Raw genomic sequence first — 22,119 nt, 5'->3', positions numbered from 1 at the left:
CACTTAAAGTACAGTCTTAAGACTCAAAAGAACATTAACTTCCAAGATCATATGATATATTACATTATCCCTCAACTAGAATAATCCTTATTTCTTATTAACCATGCTTAAGAATTTTTAGCTAATAAAATAAGACTTGCGAACATTGTTCTCAGAAGGTATCAGATATTAAACATAAAACTAAGCTTATGTTTTTATTTATGCCTATACTTGTAAATAAAAATCCTGATTATTTCCACATTATTCACATTAATATTTAAAAGTTCCTTTATGTATGTTTTATTTACTATTTTAATGTCTATGTTAAATAGGGAGTTTGATCAAGATCAGAACATCCCTTTTGTGCAGAAATAAAAAATTTAAGCCCTGGCCGAATTTTTTAAATGGAAAAAATTTTAAAAACCTATTGATGAATATATACCTATTACTGTGCTTTTTGTTTCCATCTGCTTCGGTTGTACAACACCATCAAATAAAAAACTAGGTTTTCTTCATGCCCCTACCTAAATCAAAGCAGTCAAGTTAGTCCCACAAACTTCCCTAAAGACCTGTTTATTTCTGAAATTATTTCATAAATAACAAGTTGTTCCGACAAACATTACCATCCCCTAATAACTACAGATTTTTCTATAAGCTGCCTTAATTTTTTAAGCAATTAACTAAAATATCAATTTCATGTTGGCAAAATAGGTTACCTACTCACCTGAACAAAGGCAACTGTAACGACGATAAGTATTGCCTAAACAAAACAAAGAAACATCCTTTTAAATCACACATTATAACTTCAGAAATAACTTTTAGTTGTATTTTATTTTTCTGACACTATCTATAGTACCAGTATTGAGATCAACTGGGGAAGAAACCAAAACTTTGCCCTGCCCAATGGAAAAAAAACCCTGATGGTGGCTTGCCTCCCCTAAGACAGCTTCTCAAACTTTTTGATCTCAGGATCCCTTTATGTTTTAAAAAACTGAGGACCAGTTTTTATGTAGGTTATAGCTATTTATATTTGTCATATTAAATACTTTTTCAATTAGTTTTAATTTCTACTTATTAATTCATCTAAAAATAATAAACCCACTGCATGTTAACACATAACATTTTTTATAAAAAATATATTCCCCCCCAAAAAAACTGTGAGAAAAGTGGCAGTTTCCAATTTTTCTATCTTTAATGCCTGCCTTAAGAGAAAGCTGGATTCTCATACATGCTTCCACATTCAATCTATTGTACTATGCTGATTAGGCCAAAGTAGATAAAGAAAATCCAGCCTCACACAGATATTGTTGGATAAAAGAATACTTTAAAAGCTTTTTCAGGTGATTGTGGATAGTCTTCTTTGCTACTACACCAAAATTAGACAAGTGTGAGCTACTTAAAAGTAATGTGCAATGTACAATATAAAACTGTATCAATGAGCTTTTCATAACCTGTTACATTAAAATCCACTGATCTATCTTGCACTTTAAATGGATCCTTTATCACTAAAAATTTTGTAACATCATGCTCTGGTCATTTATAAAACATTGACTTGGTTATTCAAATCTTTCAAACGTTGACACATTTCATAATAGTAAAAAAAAAAATCACATTCATTGAACTCACTACTGACCTTATTAAAATAAAGTAAGTATTAGGAAGCTCTCTAGCACATATTAATGCATAAAAATTTGGCAAAATTCTAATTATTACTTGAAAGCTTGAATTTTATTATTGACAACAAATTGTCAGCTGATTTTCTTGAAGTGAAAGGCTCATTTTACTCTTTCAAAAAAAGTATGTGTTATCCTAGTCTTAATAACCAGTTTGTCTATCAGTCATTCTTTTAAGTAAAAGGCAGGTTCAGCTCACCACAATCACCCTTCCTTAAGACACCACTACATTTCAATACATAAAAGTCCTTTATGCATACTTCCCATTTCATTACACAGAATATTACAAGGCTATGTACTCGTGTCAAGATTTAATAAAATTAATTTTTACTGTTTTATCAAAAACATTCCTGAGAGAAATAATGAAAGAAAACAATGACTACTAGTACAGTTTGGTGGCATTATTCTGATTCGAGCAAAGGCTCTAACAGTTTTATCTGCCATTGCTTTTGTACCACTGACTCAAATATCTACAATGAAAAGACAAATGATGTTTTAGTATTATGAAAACAGTTTTAATGAGAAAACTTTCAATGAAAGCTAGAATAACCTAGCTGGAAAGAACAAAATCTTACATAGTAAATACAGTGTGCATTGTTAAATCATACTTTTAGTTTCACAAACATGAGGCTTTAGTTCACAATTAGTCACAATATACTCTCAACTGGACAGGAAAATAAATTGAAAATGTAATGGGAAAATTATTATAAAAGATTTCATATCTGTGAAATTACCAAGTTGTTAAATAATTTTCACGTGTGCCAATCACTAACCCTTGAACACTGTTTGAGATTACTGCAATGAAAAGCAAGTTGGATATTAACCAAAAATAACCTGAAAAAACATTAAGGCATTTCTCTATTCATTTTTCAAAATAAAAGCCAATCCTAATTTATATGATTAACCAACAGTTTAAAAACATATATATTTTTTCTTACCACAGTGATACTGACAGCATCATCAAATTGATGCATTAAAACACTGATGACTGCAGAAGCCAGAAGCAGCATAATAAGGGGATTTTTAAACTGAAAGTGAAAACAAACAGTAATTCAACAGTTTTGTATGAATGATAGTTGTGTTCCATCACTGCAAAAGCTTGGGGGGGAAAACTACTACTGGGGCAAGATTAAAAAATTACAAGTCTACATTTAGTTTAGTTTATATATCTCTTCAATTAACAAAAAAAGTTTACACTTAACTACATTTAAAAGTTACCACTTCATAACATCTCCCTTTCAGAGAAAAAGAAAATTAAATATCAATACTTAAAACTATAATTACTGCCCTGTCAGTGTGGCTCAGTTGGGTGGAGTGTCGGCTGGTACATCAAAAGGTGGCAGGTTTGATTCCTAGTCAGGGCACATACCCAGGTTGCAGGTTCGATCTCCAGTCGGGGTGTGTACTGGAGGCAACAGATCGATATTTCTCTCTCCCAACCATGTTTTTCTTTCTTTCTCTTTCTCTTTCTTTTTTTTCTCTTTCTCTTTCTGTCTCCCCCCACCTCCTCTCTCTAGAATCAATCAAAATCATGTCCTCAGGTGAGGATTAAAATAAACTAATTAATTACCCATGTGTTGTAGTAAACATGTATTTTAAATATTAGTTTAAAATATATAGCTGTTTTGAATTTCTACTGAAGCTAGAATAAGTGGGAAATGGTTTTTAAGCTAAAGATTTAAGTTAAACACTGGGTAGAACACCTAAATTATTAGCTTAAAACATTTCTATACTAAGGAAATTAGTGATGATTACAATTCAGTGGTTGGCCCACACACCACAGGAATAACCACCTGGGGCAGCAAAGAGCAGAAAATAAGATCCTCTCCACAGAAGCAGCCTTTTCTCAAGGCTAGTTTTCCTGATACCCATTCTAGCAAAGCCAAGAATATAACAAAGAAACAAGACCACAACTCCAACCCAATCAGGTAGCACTTAAGTCACCAAGAGTCAGAGCCACCCCAAGTTTTTCTAGTGGGACAACCTACTCCTTAAACGTCAGAGCTCTGTTGCCAGAATCTCTTTCTCTGATGAAGTGGTGTCAAATGCTGACAAAACTGCAAAGTATTAGACTACAAAGAATCCATCCCAGCAGAGAGCCCCAGCCCCTGGATACCACAGCTCTGAGGTGACACGTCACCACTCCCCATTCCCTTTAGGGCTCTATTGCCTAACACAGTGGTTCCATCCCTGCTTCACATCAGAATGCCCAGGTTTACACCACACCAATTAAATCAGAATCTCTGGGCATAGGGCCCAGGCTTTGGCATTTTTAGTGCACTCCTCAACTGACTTTACTGCAGAGAGGACTGAAAATCACTGCTCTAACCAAATAAAACTACAACTGCAATGTGGTTCAGGGCTGACAAACCACACACTGACTGAGTCAGAGACCCAGTTTAAATCCCTCTCTTGCCACTTGTGTGTGATTTTTAATCTCATTAAACCCCAGGGGCTCTTCATCTAGAAAAATAGTACCTTGTACCAAAGATTGTGGTAATAATTAACTAAGAATGTATATTAAAGCACTGTATAAACCATAAAACCCTCTTCAAATGTTAGATGTTACCATCACACTTTGAGGACAAAGCCCAAGGTCCTTTTTTATTTCCCCCTAAAAAAGCTGTGCCATAGTACTAAGGACATCACTTGTAGGTTTGACAAATTTTTGCAAAACAACAAATTGTGTTCTCTGTAGAAGAGTAGAGTCACCTAATGCTTTATGATTGACAACTGATATTTATTATTAATTATTGCTTGCGCTTAACTACATTATAGGCACTCTTTCATTTCATTCTCACAGCAATCCCATGCTGCAGGTTAAAAGGCATTAGAAATTTTCTGGCAAACTATCCCTACTAGTTGAAAATTGGCCATAGGATTCTTGTAGCTTTTCACACTAACATAACTTACTAAGATAAGAAAAAAATCCTACAATGTGTTTTTCTGAAAAGATTAGGCTATTGATAAAATGTAATTAAAAATAGCTATCATCTATTGATAGTTTACTATCTCCTAAAATTATTATCCCCATTTTATAGACAAGGCTCAGAGGATAATAAAGATCATACAGACAGTATTACTAATTTTCTAAGCTAGCCATATTATTTTTTAAAATATTAGCATTCCTATAATAAAAAAGTGTAAATCAGACATCTGCAAAGGAAACTACTATTAACAGTATCACCTCCATATGATATGTCTATAAGCCCTTAAAGACTTGTATACTAAACATTATAGAAATTTCAACCTAACAATACACCCTAACAAATAGAAAAATTTAGGTAAAAAACATTTTATTTTATTTTTAATCCTCACCTGAGGATATTTGTTTCCATTGCTTTTCAGAGAGAATGGAAGGAAGAAAAAGAGAGAGAGAGAGACGGAGGGAGGGAGGGATGGAGGACCAGGACACGGGTTAAGCCTGCAACCGAGGCACATGCCCTTGACCAGAATTAAACCCGGGACCCTTCAGTCCACAGGCCAACACTCTAACCACTGAGTCACACTGGCTAGGGCAGTAAAAAAAATTTTACAAACTTATTTCCTTCCATAACTTCACAAAAGTAAACAACTACACTAACAAAAATACCTGTAAATTACACAACAGAAGGGGAAATAAAAATACCTCACCTGAGAAATATACTTCTTCCATAGTGGCTCATCTTCACTGATATCAAATTCATTCCAGCCATGGAAGGCTCGTCTATGATTTACTTCACATTTGTTTAGACCATTCTGAAGATCAGCCTATTAGATTTTACATATAAAGTTACTGAAAATATTAGCAGAGAACAAAAGAAGTAAAACGCAAGAGTACTTACTGTATGATCACATTTATAGGAACTTCTACAACAGTCAGAACTAATCTATGAAGACAGAAAGCATATCAGTGGTTCCTGGGGGCAGAGGCACACAGTGGGAGGGATTAACTGTGAAGGGACATAGGGGAGTTTTAGTTAGTGACGAAAATGTTCTATATCTTTTATTGTGGTGATGGTTACATCTGTCAAAATGCAAACTGTACACTAAATATGGGTATGTTGTATCGTATGTAAATTATACTTTAATAAAGTTAGTTTTTTAATGTAAGCAACAAGTTAGAGCTTAACAAACAAACAAAATGGTTTTCTATGGGGGGAAAAAGGAAGAATACAAACCAGTCACTCTTAGAGAAAGCAAAATCTCAGTATATTCTAACTGGCTTTGTTTTCACTGTTGTTTTCTAAAATTAGCTTCTCCAAAAGGGCAATCAATGGGCCATAACGGCCTTCCTTGTTCTTTCAGCCTATCAAAACCCTGAGGTTGGCAGTATTACCTTTGCTCTTGGGCTATCTAATTATTTCGGGCAGAAAATTTGTGGTTCCTAAATTACACAAAATAATGAAGTTAAGATGAACTGGTTCTTGGGATATTTTATGTTCTACAAATACCACCTAAGTTCTTCAGTGACTGTCTCTCATGATTCATTATTAGAACTATCATTAAAGAATGAAATTACCTGCATCCCTAAAAGAGTTTCTCTGGCCAAAGTTTCATGATACACTCCAATAACAGAGTCTTGCAAAACTTCATGTATTTAAATTAAGTGGTTTTAAGTGGTTTTAAAAGAGTATAAATACAACCATAAAAGAAAATCCTCAAATAAAGGACAGCCAATATTTTTAATGCCATCATTAAAATATGTGAACTCTTAAGGAAAAATAAAAAATATTCTTTTCTTCATGTTTCATTAGATTGTGCTTTTCGAAATTAGAGATTAAAGTTTATCTGCAGTTCTGAACTTGTACTTAGCTTTTACTTTACTTTAGAAAACACATTAAAAAAAGATTAACTCCTAATTCTACTTACGTTAATCATTAAATTGATTATTTTCCTAATCCAACTAATCCTTACATAGTACTAACAGTCCTGTAACACTAATGATCTAGAGTGGTACCATCCAATCAGGTAACCACTAGCCACATGCAGCTATTTAAATTTCAATAAATAAAAATGAAATTCAGTTTCTCCCCTAACCTAGCCACACTTCAGGTATTGAATAATCATGTTTAACTAGTGACTGCTTTGTTGGTAAGTGCAGAAGAACTTCTGCCATCACAGAAATTATATCGGACAGCAATTATCTGTAGAGTCTCAGTAACTGATTTTACTATGTACTCCTTTCCTCCCCACCAAGTACTTACTTGGAGAATGCTTGCAACCTCACTGACAGGTAATTCACTTGCTTTTTTTGATGTCAATACAGGAATCATTGTCTCATTTTCACCATTAGGAAGTTTTTGAAAACGTGCAACCTAGAAAATCAAACCAAAGGAAAAATATTTGCATATACCAAACATTTCTAATGCAGTCTAGAACAAATAAAAGTCCAATGTTCACAGCAACTTATTTCCCAATTAGAAAACAAATTACTTTCAGACTAATGAGTATCTAGTACTAAGATAATTTTACACTAACCAACTATATGCTGATTTTTCCAGAAAGCACATTTCAAAAATTAGGCCACCAAAATAATTTTCACATTAAATTAAAAAGATGCTATTTCTACACTAAGGTAATGAGTAAAAAGTAAAACAAATGTCCTGTCTAGCACATCCTAATGATTACATGTAGTCATAATCCTCTAAACTCATTTGTTTTAACACAAAGGACAAGGGCTTTTTACATTTAATTACTCCTATTGAAGAGCTGATTTTTTAACTATCCAGAAAGGACACCTAGCTCTCAAAGCGCCATGACAGCAAGTCAGACTTAAAGTACCAAACAAGGGGGAAAACAAAAAGCAAAAGAGACCACACAAGCAGAGGATACACAAGTTAGTGAAGGGCCTGCAAACAAGCAGAGTAAGTTACAGACATGATGTAACCATGGCACCTACTTATGCAGCTTCATAAATAGATTCCTAGCAAAACTGCTTAACACACTTCTAGGAATAAATCCCCAACCCAGATTTGTCTTGGGTCTTAAGCTGAGATCCTTTATAGACAAAAAGAGTTATGAATACGTAGGACAAAGAGAGACAAAAAGTTCCCCACTGAAACTTTTAAAGAAGGAAACACTTCAGTTGTCACACATCCACTGATTAAAATACTGAAACTGAAGTGATCATCTTACTGTCAAGATACAAGTCTAAGCTTTCAGGTAAAATGCTGTCAATCTTGGCTAATCAACATTTTTAGGATAAAACAGTGCCCTAAAATTTTTTTGAGGCAACACTACTTTAAGACAAGAAATGAGATCAAAGAAGAATAATTTTTAAAGTTTCTATTCTTATTAAATGTCATTATAGAGGCCTGTCCCCATAAAAAACTTTTTGCACTAACTCCATAAGATGGTAAATAGCTGTGGGAAAAAAGGATTTCCTCAGCATGACCAAGTTCAGAAACAATCAAACACTACATGTTTTTAATCTCATGTTTTTAAAAGGCTTTGTTAAATGTTTAAGTACCTTAAAAGAGAAAGATTTTTCCACTTTTAATAAGATATTAGTGACAACAAATTCCGAGGTAACTAGAAACTGATTATCTTTCTTTCATGAAAAATAAAGTCTTGAAATTATTTTATAGCATAATATATTTTTTTAATCCTTACCCGAGGATATGTGGGTTTTTTATTGATTTTAAAGAGGGGGAAGGGAGGGAGGAGGGAAAGAGGAGAGATAAAGAGAGAGAGAGAAACATCAATGTGAGAAACATCAAACTGGTTGGTTGCCTCATGTATGAGCCCCAACCGGGGTGGAACCTGCAACCTAGGTATGTGTCCTGACTAGGAGTCAAACGTGAAACCTTTTCGTACCCGAGACGAGGATCTAATCAACTGAGCCTCACCGACCAGGGCTAAAGTGATGTTTTTGACTAAATAAGAGGGAATGGAATCTGGAAAATTTGTAGAAGGGCTGGCATTAGGGAATGGAAAATTTATCCAATGTTACAGGTGGGAAGGCAGAGTAACACAGTGGGCAGGTAACTGGTAGCTGTGGTGGAGGCATAAAAGCAAAACTACGCTAAAAAGTAGATGGGCACCCTACCAGGCTCTATGGATTGTATTATGGAATTTTTGTCTCGATCCTAAAGAGCAAAAGGAAGACCCTGAACTGTGGTCTAAAGAAAAAATTAAGAGAGAGGGGGGAAAGGAAGGGAGGGGAGGGGAGGGGAGGGGAGGGGAGGGGGGAGGGGGGAGGGGAGAGAAAAGAAAGAAGAGAGGAGAGAGAAAAGAGGGGGGGGAGGGGAGGGGAGGGAGAGGGAGAGGGAGAGGGAGAGGGAGAGGGAGAGGGAGAGGGAGAGGGAGAGGGAGAGGGAGAGGGAGAGGGAGAGGGAGAGGGAGAGGGAGAGGGAGAGGGAGAGGGAGAGGGAGAGGGAGAGGGAGAGGGAGAGGGAGAGGGAGAGGGAGAGGGAGAGGGAGAGGGAGAGGGAGAGAAAAGAAGCACAAGTTGGAAAATAAAAGAAGTGGAGAGTAAGAGTGGTGAGAATACACCAGCCTGCACAATAACAGTGACACAGTAATTCCAACAAGACAATACTGATGACAGAAGTTCCTAATGAGAACTGTAGGTTCATAATGATTTACAGAAATCAAGCAAACCCACGCAATTTAAGAAATAATTGCTTGTTGATTAAAGCCAAAAGTGAGTGACACTAAATAATTCCATCTAAATGTGACTATAATTACTGACACAGAGAAGCTTACATGCATAAAACACACTCCAGGTAGACAGGAAAATTTGCACTTTGGGCACCTATCTTCAAACCGTATTTGTAGAAAGGACCATGACACTACCGTTAGAAGGAGTAGTGAATCTGGTCCCAAAGATGAACAAATGACTCCAAGTTTCTTTAATTATCTTCTGGTTGAGAAAAGGCAACCAGTATTTTTCTGTAATGCTGTATGAGTCCACTTATATCCACACTATACCATGTTCAACTGGATGGGATAATAGTACAGTACAGCAGGTATCTAACCAAACATCCACTTCAGAGCTAAGAGGACAAGACAAGGTCCCAGGCCCCACCCCAACTTCAAATACAACAGCTCTGCTTTTATGTATTTTATGTTTTGGCTTCAAAAAAAAAAATTCTGGTATTTAAATACAGTTTTACAGCTTTAAAAAGTGGGGTGGAGAAAAGGGATTGAAACACTCTAGCACAGTGGTTCTCAAACTTATTAGTGAGCATCAGAACCACATGAAGGGTTTGTTAAAACACAGGTTACTAAGCCCCAACCTGAGAGATTCTAAAACAGCAAGTATGGGGTAGATCCTAGGAAGCGCATTTCTAACAAGTTCTCAAGGAATGATGATGATGCTCATCCAGGGACCACACTTTGAGAACCACTGCTCCAGTAAAGGTCAGACTTAGCTAGATCCCAATTTATAATCCCAATTCTATGTCCCGCCATCTGTGTAATCTGGAACAAGTTACTTAACTTCTCTTGAGTCTTGTTCCTCAGTGGAAAACTGGGATAATACCTATTTTGATTTCAATAAGAACTAAAGAAATACCATTCATAAAAGTGTGTGGCACAGTGCCTAGAGGATGGTGGGTCCTCCAATACTGGCTCCCTTCCCCTAAAGTAACACTAATAGTATATAACATTAATGCATTTGCCTCACTCCCCCTGCCCCCCCTTCATTTTCACAAGGGTATAACCTGGTTTTTGCCATCTTGGTACCCTCTGCAAAGTTCTTAATAATATTCAGTATCGAAAGTACTATTATTAAATATATATATACTGGGATTTTCTCTCTTACTGGATAATTACATAGCAACAGAATAGTGTGGTTATCCTGAGATATACCTATGCCTTTCAAAAGATCTTTCACTGAAAGTACAAAAAGATGACAGAACTGATCAGAAAAAGAATTTATTTATTCACCCATGAATTAGTCTATCTTGTACAAGGACTGGGCAAGTCCATGTATTTCACCTTTGAAAATACTGAGGTTTCCAACCGCCAGACACCATATTTACCGGCAAATATATTAGCCATGCAAGCAGGAAAAGCCTATCTGTCCCAATGAAGCTCTCTAAAGATTAAACTGCTAGCACACAGCAGAGCAGAAGCTGGCAAGTGTCTCAAAGCTGGCAGGTCTCATCAGCTTAGGATTACTGTTTAGCCCTACCAATGAACAAATGGTGGCATGGGAAGGAAAGGCACTGTAAACACATTTTTATGAAATACTAACTCACCCAAGCATTAGGTTTAACATCACTTTAAACACAAAGTGTAAAGTCCAAATTGAAGCACAAAACATAGCTACGGTCATGTACATAACTAAGTATTCGGAAACACTCACAAATGCCTCCTATAACATGCAAGTCCCTATTTTTTTCTGCTAACTGTATCAGAAAAAGTCATCAACACAAATATTCAGTCTTATCATCTAAAAGGCAAGATGGAATGTGGTCATCCTCAAACTTTAGTTGTCTTCAGAATCAGCTGGGAGTGAAGTGCTTATTAAGAATAGAGGTGCTATTAGGTATTCTGGGCAGAAAAGTTAAAGCTGAATCTGACCAGTGTTAACTAGGTGTAGAGCAATGGTTCTCAACCCTGACTGCACACTGAAATCACCTAGGGAGCTTTTAAAAATTCCTACAGCCAGAAATCCAGATCCAGACCAATTAAATCGGAATCCCAAGGATAGGTCTTTTAAATCTCCTAAAGTGATCATGTACAGCCAACACACTTAACCTATCCATCAATTTACAGGAAATACAGGAGACAGAGGAGCACATTAAATTACTTCCAAAGAATGCATTCAGCAAATTCCAGACTGTGGGAAATTCTACAGGACAAACAATCTGATTTTGTCTACAAGTAAAAACTATAAGAAAAGAGGAGACATTTTTAGACTAAGAGCTACTTAAAAGGTATGTCAACAAAGAGGAAGAACAATGTTGTTTGTTCCATTAATGGGAAAGTTAATTTTGATCACGGTGACTAAAGTGGTATTGCAAGATTTCCCCACTATCAAGTTACTATTTTTCCCTTTGTATGTAATAAGTATCTTGTAAGGAGATATTTTGAGATTGTGTAAAATATCCTACACCTTATTATTTTTGCTCACTGTCTAACTCTTGACTGAAACAATGATTACTATGGTGGTTGGCCAATGGTAATTTTTCTAATACCACCATTCTGTCTACATTTATTAAGCTGAATCCTACTATTCATTTTGTTGCTCAAATTGTCCCAGTTTGGGCCAGTGGAAAGCTTTAAACAGGCTTCCTACTATGTCCTTTTGACATGTTGTCACCAATTTTTGAGCATTTCCTTCAGGATGTTCCAAGCCTATCTTTGTATTTTCCCTGCCCCAGCATTAGAATTACCATTTCTCCAGGAAGCCTTGGTTCCTTTTATTTAACGAATATCATTCAGAAGTGTCATGGCTTCAAGGCCTTCACAGCAGACTGAGTTAAGAAATATATATACAAACACACAAACACCTATCTTCTATCTATCTATCTATCTATCTATCTATCTATCTATCTATCTATCTATAATTTATATATAAACATGTTAAAAACTATAAGTGCATACTGAAGCTGCCAATTCCAATCTACCTCTACAGTATAGCGCAGTCCTTTCTCTTTCCTTATTTGTAAGTCCTTTCTTACAGTGAAAAACTTGACTTTCATTATCACCATTATATTTACTTATTTGCTCTAATCTAGAACACAGAGTAGTTTTGTAGCTCTAACCATACCACTGTGGAAAAAAAAAATTACCAACACAATATTTGTGCAGAGGTTTTTTTTGTCTTTAGTCTTAGGTTTATTTATCATTCTTTTTGTCAACAGCCGCAACATTACTTAGGTTAGTCTTCCCCATGCCTCCTTTTCTTAGTAGCTCACTGAGCATTTCATTATGTGGTAGTACTTTGATTTAATTGATTCTCTCAATGAGAGACACTTGGGTTTTTCCTATATTTTGCTACATGCCTATATTATAAATGTCGCGATAGAGTGAATGTCCTTGTACAAATCTCTTTGTATGCTTGTGCAAATACAGGTATGTTACTGTAGGTAGCCAGAAGGGAATTGGATATTGCTGAGCCTAACGGGCTGAATTGGACACTGAGCCTGTTTGCTCCAACAGGAAGCTATAGCTTCATACACACTCCAGGGGAATTGCAGCATTATCCCTTAAAAGTCCTCCTTGCCTACCCTCTGGTATCATGGGGGGAGGGGGCAGGAGGAAGTAGGCACACGCACAGATGTCAAAATGGTGCAGGAGATGTGCTTGACCAAAGAGACTTGTCAGTCTAACCTGGGGAAACAATAGATTGGTCATGGGGTGGACGCATCAGAAGCCCACAAAAGCTTGGGGAATTGATCGGTTATTTTGAAAAAGCTCTTGGTTCTTCCCAAGCCTGGGAAGGTATAATCCCCAAGGAACAATGATATCTCTCTCTCTTTCTCTCTGACCCCCACTTGCCTTGTTTGTTCATGCTCTCTCACCCAGGAACACATACAACCATGTAGGTCTAGCAGCTACTGGGGCCCACAGCAGCTGGACTAAGCTTTAATATGAGGCAGAAACTCTGGACCCTGGCCTTTGTTTTGGCCTTCCTAAAGACACAGTTAGACTTTTGCCATCACGAAGAGAACAGAGATGGGACGTTGGAAACCCAGGGGTCTATTTCCACCCAAATAAACCTTGCCATACCACAATCTTCCATACATGGATCCTTCGAATGCTTTCCTCATGATCCTGTGGAAGAGCCTGATTTCCACGAACAACACTGTGGAACTGTTGGGTGTTTGTATTTTTTACACTCATAGCTATTGCTAAATTGCTCTCCAAAGAGATTATGTCAAATAAACTCCCAACATCTGTCAGGAGCTTCTATATTCCTTGCAATCTAGCCAAAACTAAGCATCACTACATTTTAAAAATCCTTGCCAGTTTGAAAAGTGTGAAATGGTTATTTTAATTCACATTTTTTCATTACTGAGGTTGAGCACCTTTTCACATATCTTTTGCCCATCTGCAACCATGTGCAATGAACAACCCTACACAAACCTCTTCGTATGCGTGTGCAAGGACAGGTATAGCATACATTCCTATACACTATCCAGAATATAGAATCTTACAACTCAACAATAAAAAAGCAATTATCAAAATTACATAAGGGGAAGAAGATTTGAATACAAATTTCTCCAAAGACATGCAAATAGCCAATAAGCACATGAAAAGATGCTTGATATCATTAGTCATTAGGGAAACAAATCAAACCACAACATGATACTATCTCATATCCCCAAGAGAGCAATTTAAAAAAACACACAGAAAATAACAAATGTTGGAGAGGATGTGGAAAAATTAATTGGAACTCTCAAACATTGCTGGTGAAAATGAAAAATGGTACAACCTCTATGAGGGTTCCTCAGGAAACTAAACATACACATAACCCAGCAATTCTATTCCTGAGCATACACCTAAAAGAACTGAAAACATACATTCACACAAAGCACCTGTACATGAATGTTCAAACCAGTATTATCCATATAGCCAAAACACAGAAACCAAATGTTTATCAAATGATGGCAGGTAAACAAAATGTGTTATATTGATACAATGGAATATTATTTAACCAAAAAATATATGACACATGCTATAATGTGGCTAAATGTTGAAAACAAGAAAGAAGTCAGTCAAATACAGAAGTTCACACATGAAATATTCAGAATAGGCGAATCCACAGAGACAAAAGGCAAATTAGTAGTTGCCAGGGGCTGGGGAAAGGAAAGAACAGGAAGTGATTGCTAATGGGTAAGGGGTTTCTTTTTGGGGTGATGGAAATGTTCTGGAATTAGATTGATGCACATAACCTTGTGAATATAGTAAAAACCACTCAATTGTGCCCTTTAAAATGGCAAATTTTATGGTACGTAAATTATATCTCTGAAAATAAAAGTAAAGAATAAGATCTGCAAAATAATTTAACTCATGATTTACCCAGCAATAAGGGAATTAGTATTCAGTCTGTAGGAGACTTTGGGTCTAAAACTACGCAACCATAACAAAGAATTAGTTGGGGGCCTGATTTCAAGCACTTATAGTTATGGTACCATAGATGGAATAAATTCCCAAGTGTAGAAGATGTAGAAATGAGAGCTGTAACTAAGGAACAAGGGGAGTAAGCCCAAGGGAATGCCAGAGCATAGCTCCTTTCAAAAGAACTATCAGCCAAAGCAATTCCAACTGTACCTAACTTTAAGCATATCCAGTCCTTTTAAAAACAGATCTTCATTACAGATAAATGGAGGAGAAAAAGGATCACCATTTACTTCAAAAAGATTTTAAGACATTAAAATCAAACAGGATGTGGGAAGAACCTAAAATAGATTACAGCAGTTAATAAATGAACCTAATTTTATTACAAATGAGTAACATAACCATACAGAAGTAGGTAAGGAAAAAAATTTCCTAAGTAATGTTGGAAAGCAGATTATGACTGTACTTTAAAGCTAAGAACAAATATTTTACTCTAGTTTAAAAATGTGTTTCTCACAGGGGCATAGGTTAGCAATTCTGAAACTACTTTTGCGTGTGCACTAGGATTAAACAAATAAGTAAATATTTTGTAAGAACCAGGTTTCTCACCTTTGGAGAAGAAAGTAACAAGGATAGGAAAATGAATAGGGGAAAGAAGACGAGACTAAACCTGAGGTATGGGACTGGAACTGGCAGCATCAGTATGAACTCATAGTTTTTAATTTATATATGTAGAAGGATGGATAAGAAAATTTAAATATATGTGTATGTATGTTACAGTAGGTAGTTAGTTATTAACAAAGGAAGGAGCAAATGGAATCAGACATTAAGTCTGATTAACTAGGAAGGGGCAGCTTCAGACACTCCAGGGAAGAGCCACATTCTTGGCCAAAGGGACGGTAATCCCCAAGTAAGCAAGAAGGCCCAACTTTCAACTGGCCTGTTCCCCCAGATCAACAGGGGAGGGATAAAAAGTAATGAGGAAATTTCTTTGCTGGGTGCATGTGTAGTAGAAGCCAGATGACCAAGAAAAACTGAGGCATGTGCAGCAGGAGCCAAAATGGGACGACAAAGAGGAGTCTAGTCTGGGAAAATCTGGGGAAAAGGCCAGATAAGACAAGGACACAAAACCCGGGAAGATCCTGGAAAGGGACTGGAAGGGGCCGCACCAGCATAACCCTGGGAAGATTCAGGAGAGAGACTGGATCGTCGGAAAGAAAGCTTAGCCATCCCAAATCCAAGGAAATATAATCCAAGCTTAATAAATGCCAGAGACAGTTTTGAGCTCTCTCCCTCTAGCAGCCATGTGGGCTGAAGTGCAGCATAGACTGCAGATCATGGGCCGGATAGGAACCGAGACTGTGCTGGACTACTGGAGCCGCAGATGCTGGACTAATGGCACCGCAACTCCAGGTCCTGGTCCTCCTCCTGGGCTTGGTGGGAACAAGTGCAGGCCTGCGGCCCCAGAGGCTGGACTTCTTCCACAGAGAGATGGAGCTGAGCCACCTGGTTGTGGATGAAACATCACCTAAGCCCTCCCTTTAACTCCAAAAATCTTGCCACTATACCTCAAATCCTCCTATGCATGTATCCCTGAAATGTATTTTCCTGAGGTACCATGAAATAATCCTATTTCCTCCAGCAACATTTTTATTACTATACCTATATTTGCTAGCTCTGTCTACTGAGAGGACCTAGAAACAATGACACCACAATAGTACTGAGCACACCTGACACGAAGATCTTGGTTTCTAGATACCATTCTCCAATAAAATGAACCAGCCTCCTTTGGAGAAATGGTTGATTCTGTGCCTGGTGCAAACAGGAAAAATATGAGATACACCTGTGTGGTACCAGAAAGTAAATTAGTATTCATAAAATGATGGGACCATTGCAGAAAGGACAGAAGAACAAATTTGAAAGTGCTCTCAATAACCAAAGCTGGAACAATTTGGGCAAAAAGTATTAGATTTTAACACATATAGTAAAATAAATATCCACAAATACATGTAAATAATTGGACAATTAATGAACGGAACGAAAAGGGCAGAATTCCAATTAATAAATACAGAAGGTATGCAGGAAATAAAGTCTTCATTAAGCTAATGCCACGTTAGTAGTTGCTGCCAGCAAAAACCATTAATAGATGCAAAAACTGGACTGTGATGAGACACAGGATGCTTGCAATTTCAAAGTACCACCCCACAAGAGGAAGGTATTAATTACAAAGGAATTATTATATTACACAAAAAAAAAAGTTAGATTTAGTAGTAATTACAAAGGAAAAAACAGTAACTTTACAGTGGAAAAACTTGGCAGATACCATCTTAACCAGTGATTACAGTTAACATAACCAGCTATAAGACATACTCATCATGAATAAATAATTATCAGGCAAATCCAATTGAGCAACATTCTAAAACAATAACTGACGAGTACTCTTCAAAAGTTTTAAGATCCTGAAAGATTGAAGAAAAAAAAAAAAGACTGGGGAACTTAATAGATGGGAAGAAACTAAAAAGATATTACTAAATGCAAGGTGGAATGCCGAATTTGATCCTGGACCAGAAAAAGGATAATTTATAAATGTGAATTTCTTGGTTCTGATCATCATACTATGATTAAATAAGATGTTAACATTAGGGGAAGCTAGGAAGAGGGTATATGGGAACTCTTTATACTAATTTTGTACCTTGATGTAAATCTAAATTTCAATTAAAAGGTTTAAAAGGTTTCAGAAAAACCTCCAAAAGTAAAGGAAATCTTTCTCCTATAATTCGAAGGAACTTAAACAATGAAACAACAGTTAAACAATTTAATAACTGTAAAATAATTACTCCTGGAAAGAACTTGGCATTTTTTCAAGTTATAAGGTAGATACAATATTCCATTTACTGATCAATCAATTTGTAAAAATTATTCCAAGTCCTGACAGAATTTTTTTTAATTTCTTTTTTCCAAAGAGAGGAAGGGAGAGAGAAACGTGGATGAGAAATATCCATCACCTGCCTCCTGCACACCCACTACTGGGAATCAAGCCCACAACCTGGGCATGCGCCCTGACTGGGAATTGAACTGTGATCTGGTTCACGGGTCAAGGCCCAACCACTCAGCCATGCCGGCTGTGCCTGACAGTAATTTGATACAAGAATGGGGGGAGAGGGTATCATATGATCTACATATTTTTAGAATCTGTCCATTTGTTGTTACCATACATTAAACATGCAACTACTTTTTAAAGCCTTCAGCTAGCAACAATTATTTTACTAGCAATATCAGAATAAAAAAGATTAAGACTGTGTTCCTCCTTTGTTAAATGATATTACTTTCCCTGAAATTATAGACTAGCCAGTAATTCAACTGTAGAAACAAATGGTAGCTTTCTTTATTCCTTCTCCAGGTTCTTCCATACGCCAATTGCATTCATTTCATACAGCAGTTAATTAGTGGGCTTAATTTTACCAGCTATGTCACACCAAACCTTTATGAAATCAAAGACATGACTGTGGCATCCCTTGCACCCTGAACTTAAATGACCTAAATGGCTACAGGAACAACAAGGAGCCACAAAAGCCCTTAAAAGTAATTTGTGGTCAGATACTATTTAATATCATCAGAAGCCACCAACTTTGAATCCTACAGGTTTAAGTTGAATGAGAACTTCTTTGCTGTCACAAAATGTACTCTATTATCACTTATACATTATTTCCCATTTTAAGTGGTTTTCCTCAGTAGTTATTTAATTTTTCTAACCAACTATTTTAATATTGTTTAAATAATTTTAGTTTAATATGAAAAACAGGAAGAATGCTAATTCTAAATTCAACCTGCTATTAATAAAAGAAACATTAGAAAGGGTCCAATAAATCATTCACTAAACTCAGACACCTTTACCTATTAATTGCATGTTATAGATGGGGAAATCAAAGTATAGGGAGACTAAAGTGTTCTTTTCCTAAAAGACACAGCAGAAAAGGACTCCTTAAAAAAAGAATGCCACAAACCTTGTACATGTAAATAGACATTAAACACAGTGAGGCTATGACTAGAATGCATTTCCAAGGGAATGGTCCTTTGTATTAGAATTGAAAATACATGTGTCCTGTCCTTTGTATTAGAATTGAAGATACATGTGTCCTGTCCTTAACATGAGTGAAAGAGCTGGTGGTAATGTCCACACTTGACAAAAGCAAGTAAAAAATGTACTAGACATGCAAAAGAAAGCCACCTAATGAGAAGACCCTAATAAATAAATCTGATGAAGAGTGCTGACTTCAGAGAGGAAGCTACTTGAAATTTTGTAATTGAGTAAAAAGGAAAAGGAAAAGGGCATTACACACACAGGAGGTCTGGCATTTTCAAAAAGAAATAACTCAGAACACTTCGAGTTTTAATTTTAATTTCAAATAACAGTAAAAACATTCTGGGAGCAAGTAAAATTTTTAGTTTTTCCTCAGTGATTAGCAGGTAAAATTTTAATCCAAACTTCAACATTTTTGCCCTACTGCTGGTTACAAATCATGGAATACTCAAAACCCAAACCAAAGTACAGTAAATATCATAATTTGATGAAACCATGAGATAAGCATTAAGATTATAATAGCTATTACAAGTTTCTTGGGCATCCTATGTCTCAGAAAAATATGTAAAGCCTAGAAACCAGAAGTTAAGAGACCAATGGCATAAATAATTTTCCCAAATCTATTCATCAACCAAGGTCAGGAAAATTAGCATTTCCTGAACAGCTTTCATGGCAACCCTTTCATCTTCCCCACTCTAACCCTAACAAGCCTGAGGTAGAATCATCGTTGCCTCTTTACATGGAGGAAAACAGGGCTCAGAGGAGTTAACTTCCTTGCCTTTGATTAGAACAAGGTTTCTCAATCTCCACAACACTGACATTTGGGGCCAGATAATTCTTTGTTTGGAGGGGTGTGGTAGGCATGGAGAGGCGGCTGTCTTGTATATTATGTTTACCAATATCCCTGGCTTCTACCCACTGGATGCCAATAGCATCTGCCCCAGTTGTGCCCAACCAAAACATCTCTAGGCATTGTCAAATGTCCCCTGGAGGGCAAAATCACCCCTAGTTGAGAACCACTGAGTTAAAGTGAAGAAACCAGCATTTTCATTCAATGGACAACATACTGTTCCCGTTGAATTAGGGACAAATGAGGGTCTTTGCCCTGACAAGCATTAAGACAGGCACACCATGACAGTCTGACCTTCAGCATGCTCCCCTTAGCCAGTCCCCCAGCTAACCCCCCCAACAGGTCAGTAGCAACCTCCACTCATCCATTCATGCTAATCAGTTTGTAGCCATTTCTGACTCAGTGTTCCCCTTCTTTCCCTGTATCAAGTTCTGCTGGGTTTTCCTAGGAGTAAAATGTCTCTCTATTCCATCCCTACTCTACATTCCCTTCATTCTAATATAGGTATAAGGCCAAGAGCCCAGTTCCCCTCCATTTTTCTACTAACAGAAGAAATCAGAAGGAACTAATCTCAGTTGGCTCATAAAATGAAATACGGGTATACATCAAGATACCATAACTGAACTACCAACCTCTTGGGCAGGGGGCTGGCAGACCTCAAAAAATGGTCAGTAAAGACCACATCCTTTCTCTGGAGTGGGAAGGAAACTGGAATTTCCCATTGATCTCAGCGGCTTTCACAGCAAGATGTGAGCTCCCAGTAAGTAACAGCCTGACAAGCATTAAGGACATAGCAGAGATTAGTGTGCATGCCGTTAAAAAGCGGACTGCATGCTATTTCTGGCTCTTGTGCCATGAACCACTTTTGCTGCTCAAGGGAATGCAGAAATGACACAAAAGAGAAGTGAGGTAAGACTCCCAAAGAAAGCTTGAACCAACTAGTGTTTCTGCCTCCCCCCCCCCCCCAATATATAAACCAAGACGAAGGTAGATAAAGCCAACATTCCACTAGGGAAACTCTAAAACATACGGTCAAACAAAATCTAGTTACAAAGGCACAAATGTCAAATTCTCACAACATATATGAGTATACAACACCAGGGGCTAACTTATTAGCACTGACAACGAAAGGCTGACGTAAGGTGCAGGGAAATCCAGGGTGTTCTAAAGCTGACTTCTCCCTTTACTAACATTGTATGAATAGCTCTTAGGAAGCACTTCGTCCCTTTTCACTTTAAGACACCACAGTCAAGAGAACGTTACATCCAATGTATGAAACTCACAACCCATCAGAAATTCACATCAGAAATTTTACTTTAGCCCTGGCTGGTGTGGCTCGGCGGTTAGAGTGGGCCCTGGGACTGAAGGGTCTCGGCTTTGATTCTAGTCAAGGGCATGTACCTAGATTGCAGGCTCCAGCCCCAGCCAGGGCCATGAGGGAGGCAACCAATCAATGTGCCTCCTTCATGCTTCTTTCCCTTTCTTTCTTTCTTTCTTTCTTTCTTTCTTCTTTCTTTCTTTCTTTCTTTCTTTCTTTCTTTCTTTCTTTCTTTCTTTCTTTCTTTCTTTCTTTCTTTCTTTCTTTCTTTCCTTTCTTTCCTTTCTTTCTTTCTTTCTTTCTTTCTTTCTTTCTTTCTTTCTTTCTTTCTTTCTTTCTTTCTTTCTTTTTCTCTCCCTCTCTCTCTCTCTCTCTCTCTCCTTCCCCCCCACACACTCTCTCTAAAAAAATCAATGGAAAAAATATCCTCACGTGAAGATTAACAAACAAACAAAATTTTAATTTATGCTTCTCAGTTTAAAAAAACAACAATGTTCAAGGTGATATCCTAAATATTTCTGCCTCAGTAATTATTTCTGAGCTTTTCTGTCAAGGGCTGAGTGGCAAGTATATTTAGTTTCAGGGCCATACTGCTATTCCAACTTTACCAGGTTATTCATTTTAAGTAAGTAAATAAATTAAAATAATTTCTACAAGGATGTGTCAATATCTCAGAGTTTTCTGAAAGAATAAAGAATATGTCATGCTAAATTGTTGTCCTTCCTCTTGGGAGGTACAAGTTTTGGTCAGCACTTTCACGCAATGATCAAAAGCCAAACCAAAAGGCTTTATTTAAGCAAGGAATTCTAATTAATTCCAGTTCACACATTCCAATTCCAATTCACAACATTCTCTCATACCTGATATATTAAATTATTAAATAATTCCACTATATAGAATAATTACAATTCACACATTCTAATATCTGAAGCAGAAAAAGCAGAAATTGAAAACTGAACTTGAATTAAATGCCCAGTTACAGTCATCTTAAGGCAATGCTTTTGATCCCTGCCTTTTAATGTCCTTCTGTCTATCTATAACCTAAGAAAGCCTTATAACATTTCATTCAAATTTTTTCTAAATGTATCAAATAAGCCTAGCCTAAACTAATTTAATTCAACACAATCTGAGAAATTTCCTTATAATTCTAAGATACATGCTTTTGTCAATAGTCACCTAAAGCCTTGAAGACGAAAGACATATGAACAAATGCATATAA

At 36.7% G+C, this 22,119-nt stretch overlaps 1 protein-coding gene across 3 annotated transcripts in view; it reads right to left on the bottom strand.

Annotated features, from left to right (window-relative positions):
- Positions 1 to 22,119, bottom strand: part of ATP2C1 (ATPase secretory pathway Ca2+ transporting 1) — a 92,999-nt gene that overhangs the window by 66,117 nt on the left and 4,763 nt on the right. For all 3 annotated transcript variants that reach the window (XM_016224339.2, XM_016224341.2, XM_016224340.2), the window contains exons 2-5: positions 6,839 to 6,949; positions 5,286 to 5,402; positions 2,591 to 2,680; positions 704 to 739 (exon numbers count right to left, since the gene is read on the bottom strand). In XM_016224339.2, coding sequence (XP_016079825.1) covers positions 704 to 739; positions 2,591 to 2,680; positions 5,286 to 5,402; positions 6,839 to 6,949 — 354 coding nt within the window. The remainder of the gene's footprint in view (positions 1 to 703; positions 740 to 2,590; positions 2,681 to 5,285; positions 5,403 to 6,838; positions 6,950 to 22,119) is intronic.

The sequence above is a fragment of the Miniopterus natalensis genome, chromosome 15, assembly GCF_054644295.1.
Source record: "Miniopterus natalensis isolate mMinNat1 chromosome 15, mMinNat1.hap1, whole genome shotgun sequence".
Taxonomy (NCBI): Eukaryota; Metazoa; Chordata; class Mammalia; order Chiroptera; family Miniopteridae; genus Miniopterus; species Miniopterus natalensis.
This window is presented reverse-complemented; position numbering and strand designations above follow the sequence as displayed.